Raw genomic sequence first — 5000 nt, 5'->3', positions numbered from 1 at the left:
AAGAAAAAAAAAAAAAAAAGAAAAGAAATAAGATTATCCTAATGTTCTTTTTATTATAATTTTGCGACTGTCGTCGAAATCGATTTGAAATTAAAGAAGATACGATAAATGATTTTTCTTTTTTCCATTTTTTTTTCTTTTTTTTCTTTTTTCTTTTTTTTTTAATTATTACAAAGCTATTATATTATCGAACGTAACAGGGAGAGTGATCCTTGTTTAAAAGGTCTCTCATATTATATCACAGTATCATATGTATGTACATATGTATGAAGGATATATATAGATACATATATACATCATACATATATATGTATATATATATATGCAAAAGTAACGTAAAAAGCCGCAGGATAATCCGAGAGAATTGGAAAGGCTTTTAGTAGGGTGAAATCTACTCACCGCCATGTCCTCGCTCCTGTAAGCCGTGAGGGTCTGTTCATCCTGCAGGAGCACGCAATAACAAGGTTCCCAACATGCCTCGCCTGCGGATTCTCCGGCACAGCACTCGGCCTCTGAGCATCAGAACAAAAAAAAAAAGAAAAGAAAAGATAGAACATCCTTTTACAAATCTTTCCATCTCTACTATTTTCACTTACATTTTTCCCGTAACATTTCGAAAAATTCGACATCTTTAATTTTTTCCATCAACCAATACGCAACCCATACGCAAACCTGTGACGCAACCCTTACGTAACTCCAACAACTATCAATCTTTCTCCCTATCGAAAAATACCACGAAAACTTGCAATTTTTGTTTTTTTTTTTTATTTTTTTTTTTTTTTATTATACAAAAAATTATTTGCATCGTTCGATAAATAAATTCGACATGATTTGTCTTTACATTTTTTCCCTCCTCCTCCTCCTCCTATTCCTCTCACCAGCCCCCTCATAATAAAAGTTCGACTTTTTCAAAAATCCATATAGAAATTTTCACATATCAAAAATTAATCCCATCGATAGAGAATATAAAACGCGAGATTTTTCATTTTTTTATTGAAAATTCAAAGTAGCAACGTGTGTCGTTGGATCGACAAAATTTTCAGTCGCGATATGATATGTAAGAGAAAGAAAAAAAAAAAAAAGGAAAAGCAAAAAGAAGATCGAGTTATTATTCGTCGAGTTTTAATTCGAACAACTCTTTGAGACTTTTTGGACTTAAGTATTTCGATAATTTCGTCCAGCTTATAATTAAAACGATATATATATATATATATATATATATATATATCGTATATATATATAATTATCCAATAAAGTATGATCAACATATAATTATTGTTTAATAAAGTACCGATAAAATATATCAAAGAATATTTATTTAATATGGCAAATAACAAAAATCTAATATTACATTATATTTAAAAATAAAATACACAAACGAGATAAGATAAGATTAAAAAGAAATATCAACACATCGAATATGAAACATCGAATGATATATATATATATATATATATTTATTCATTTATTATTATTATTATTATTATTATTATTATTATTATTATTATTATTATTATTATTATTATGCTTCATGAGTGCATAAAAAATAAAAATAAATATAATCTAATATATTTCTTCTATTTCTTTTAAATAACTATTAAAAGTAAGAAATATGAATGAAAAGTGAAAAAAGAGAAAGGAGTATCTGTGTATGTGTGTGTGTATACGTGTATATGTATGTCAAAGAAAGAAAAAGAGAGAGAGAGAGAGAGAGAAAAAGTGAGAGAGAGAGAGAGAATGAGTGAATGAGTGAGTGACCAAGTAGAACAGGTGAGAGGTCCTCCAACGTCTTCCATTCTTAAGAAGAGACCACGAAGAGTAATCCTCCTCCTTGAATAAGAGAGAGAGAGAGAGAGGAGATAGAAGAAAAAAAAAAAAAAGAAAGAAAAAAGAAATGTAACCGCGAACGAGAGTCGACTCGCGCGTGTTTCTATCTCAAGGCAAGATTATTTCTGCGGTCCTCATTAGATGCATGCTGGACCAAGCTAGTTCATTACCGGTGATCTTATCTCGGACTTGTTCTTTCACGACCCTTGTCTCCATCGTCCACCGTTCTCTCTCTCTCTCTCTCTCTCTCTCTCTCTCTCCCTCCTTCTCTCTCTTTCTCTTTCTCACTCTCTTAGTCTTACTCTATTTTTTTTATATACGGAAGAAAAGCTACGTCATCGTACGTCATACTTCTGCATTTCTTCCATCCTTTCCCCTCTCTATTCTCACTCACACACTCTCTCTTTCTCTCTCTCTCTCTCTCTCTCTCTCTCTCTCTCTCTCTCTCTCTCTCTCTCTCTCTCTCTCTCTCTCTCTGTTGCATTTTTTGTTAATTAATATGCGCAATATGAATTCTAAATTATCAATGTCTTCGTTAAAACAGCGATATCTTTATTCATATAACAATTATTTCATCTCCATTATGTTTTCTTTTCTTTTTTTCTTTTTTTCATACGACGCATTTCCCCCCCCCCCCTCTTTCCTTTTAATCATTCTTTCCTTCTTTCTTTCTCTCTCTTTCCTTCCTTCATCCCCTTTCTCACTACACTACTCTCCCACCACCGCCGTTCGCTCAAATCCCTATGATTATATTTTTATCGATATGCATACTTATCGTTACTTTTTCACATATCCATTTTTCAAATTTATTTCAACATTTACATCGTATCATTCAATATTTATTTATATTAAATATTATTTATTTATTAATATTTCATTAACTATTTCTATAATAATTATTGATACTTTCTATTGTACTCTAAACGAAGAAAACGAAGAAAAAAATAAAAAAATAAAAAAAATAAAAAATAACGAAAAAATTAATACAAGAATTAAAAAAGAATGAGAAAAGAAAAAATAATTAAAAAAAAAAAAAAAAAAAAAAAAAAAAGAAAAAAAAATACAAAATACAAAATCACGCGTATTGTAATCGCTAACGAGGAAAGATAAAAATTGGATGGAGAAAATGAAGAAAGAAACAAATAAGAAAAAAAGACAAAGGAAGAAAGAAAGAAAGGAAGAAAGAAAGTAAGATAAAGATGGCGTGTACGATTCTCATTTGAAAAGTTCGTCGAATCAATTATCGACTCGCCGGAAGAAGTTTATGAACTCTTAACGTTTTGCGTTGATCAGCTACGGTGGTTGGTTCTCGTGCTATTGAAAAGATCCTCGTTGTTCCTGTCTCTCTTCCTCTCCTCTCTCTCTCTCTCTTTCTCTGTCTCTCTCTCTCTCTCTCTCTCTTTCTTTCTAACGTTCGACGGAAAGTCTTTCGAGCTTCGCACAAAGGTGTCTATCTGCTTCTGAAAGGGTCTTTCTTTCTCCTCCGTCATTTCTTCTTCTTCTTTTCCTTCTCGTCCCTTTCCTTCCCTACCCTTCCCGCCCCCACCCCATACCTTACCCTTTTCACTATCTTTCACAGCCGATTCGATATCAAATCACTTCGCTTCGCGGATCGTAATAGTCTTGTGAAAAGTTTACCTCATAGTTCACGGCCAAGAGACTACAATGAATGAGAGAAAGAAAGAAATAGAGGGAGAGAGAGCTCAAAGAAAATTATTAGAGAGAAATTCAAACGATTTTAAAGTGTATTGATTGAGTTTATTCTATGTTTGTTATTGTTATTGTTGCTGTTGTTGTTGTTGTTGTTATTGTTGTTGTTGTTGTTATTATTGGTTGCTCATTCTTTTTCCGTTTTCTTTACTATAGAATTACGTAGTAAACAAATTATATATCTTGGTATATACTTAAATGTACTTTCGAAATTGATTTTAATATTTCGCTTATGACAACATATATATATATATATATATATATATATATATATATATATATATATATATATGTTCAGAATGAATTGCAATTGAATCATGAGAAAGAGCAATTGTGTTCGTTTTATATTCACCACGTAATATAAATAAATTACGTGTGTGTATATGTGTCTGTGTATCTGTACGTCCGTATATATTTATATTTTCTTTTTTATAATATATATCTAAATGGTTCTAAAAGAAGAAAAGAAAAAAAGAAAAGAAAAGAAGAAAAGAAAAATAAAAATAAATTACGATGAAGATGATATTTCATGTATGACGACGTATCTATATATAAATTCCAATGAATCATGAGAGAATAGTTATGCTTATGTTTTTTTTCTTACGGTGTATTGAATAATAAATAATAGTAATATTTCAATCGTAAGATGTAAGATATATATATATATATATATATATATATATATATATATAATAAAGTTTCTTACATCTTACGATTGAAATAACTTCATGTATGACATAATATGTCCATAGTAAATTGCAATAAATCATAGGAGAGAATATTAGTGAACGTATTTGAAAAAGCTGGTTAGTAAATCTCGTCTCGTCGAAATCTCGAGTAAACTGTACGCTAACGGGAAAACAATTTCCGGATTTTAATGAAGTTTCATCGGACGACGACGTTCGTTTCGAATAATTAATCCCTCTCCTCTCTCCCCTTCCCACCCCTCTCTCCTTCTCTCTCTCTCTCTCATCCTCTCTTTTTGAATATTCTCTGAATCGTAATTTAATATATATTAGGAAAAAAAAAAATGATAAATCAATAGAAAATTTATCTTCGCAAGATTATTATTATCGATTTAATATTTTTTTCTTTTTCTTCTTTCTTTTTTTATCAAAGGAAATTAAAGATCGTCGAGAAGAATCGATTGAATAAATGATGAATATCAACAAAAAAAAAAAAAAAAAAAAAAAAATAAAATAAAATAAAATAAAATAAAATTATGGAAGAAAAATGAAATATAGACAAAGATAAATTAAAAAAAAAAAAAAAAAAAAAAGAGAGAAGAAAGGACGGAAAAACAAGAGAAAAGGAAAACAAAAACGAGAAGAAAAAAGAAAAGATTCAGCAGTTTTGTCGTGACTAAAAGTGACCTCTGTGTGCTCGACTGCATTTGACACATCCATTAAAAAAGAAGCTTGCACAGCTCGTCGCATCTACAAACGAAGATACCTATGCAAAAT

General features: G+C 30.2%; 1 protein-coding gene across 7 annotated transcripts in view; it reads right to left on the bottom strand.

Annotated features, from left to right (window-relative positions):
- The window catches only part of LOC124426903 (ras GTPase-activating protein raskol), a 187982-nt gene that overhangs the window by 110042 nt on the left and 72940 nt on the right, over positions 1–5000 (bottom strand). For all 7 annotated transcript variants that reach the window (XM_046969133.1, XM_046969137.1, XM_046969131.1 and 4 more), the window contains exon 2: positions 400–512. In XM_046969133.1, coding sequence (XP_046825089.1) covers positions 400–512 — 113 coding nt within the window. The remainder of the gene's footprint in view (positions 1–399; positions 513–5000) is intronic.

The sequence above is a fragment of the Vespa crabro genome, chromosome 9 (genome assembly GCF_910589235.1).
Source record: "Vespa crabro chromosome 9, iyVesCrab1.2, whole genome shotgun sequence".
Lineage (NCBI taxonomy): Eukaryota > Metazoa > Arthropoda > Insecta > Hymenoptera > Vespidae > Vespa > Vespa crabro.
The sequence above is the reverse complement of the archived record's forward strand: the minus strand, read 5'-3'. Positions and strand labels throughout refer to the sequence as shown.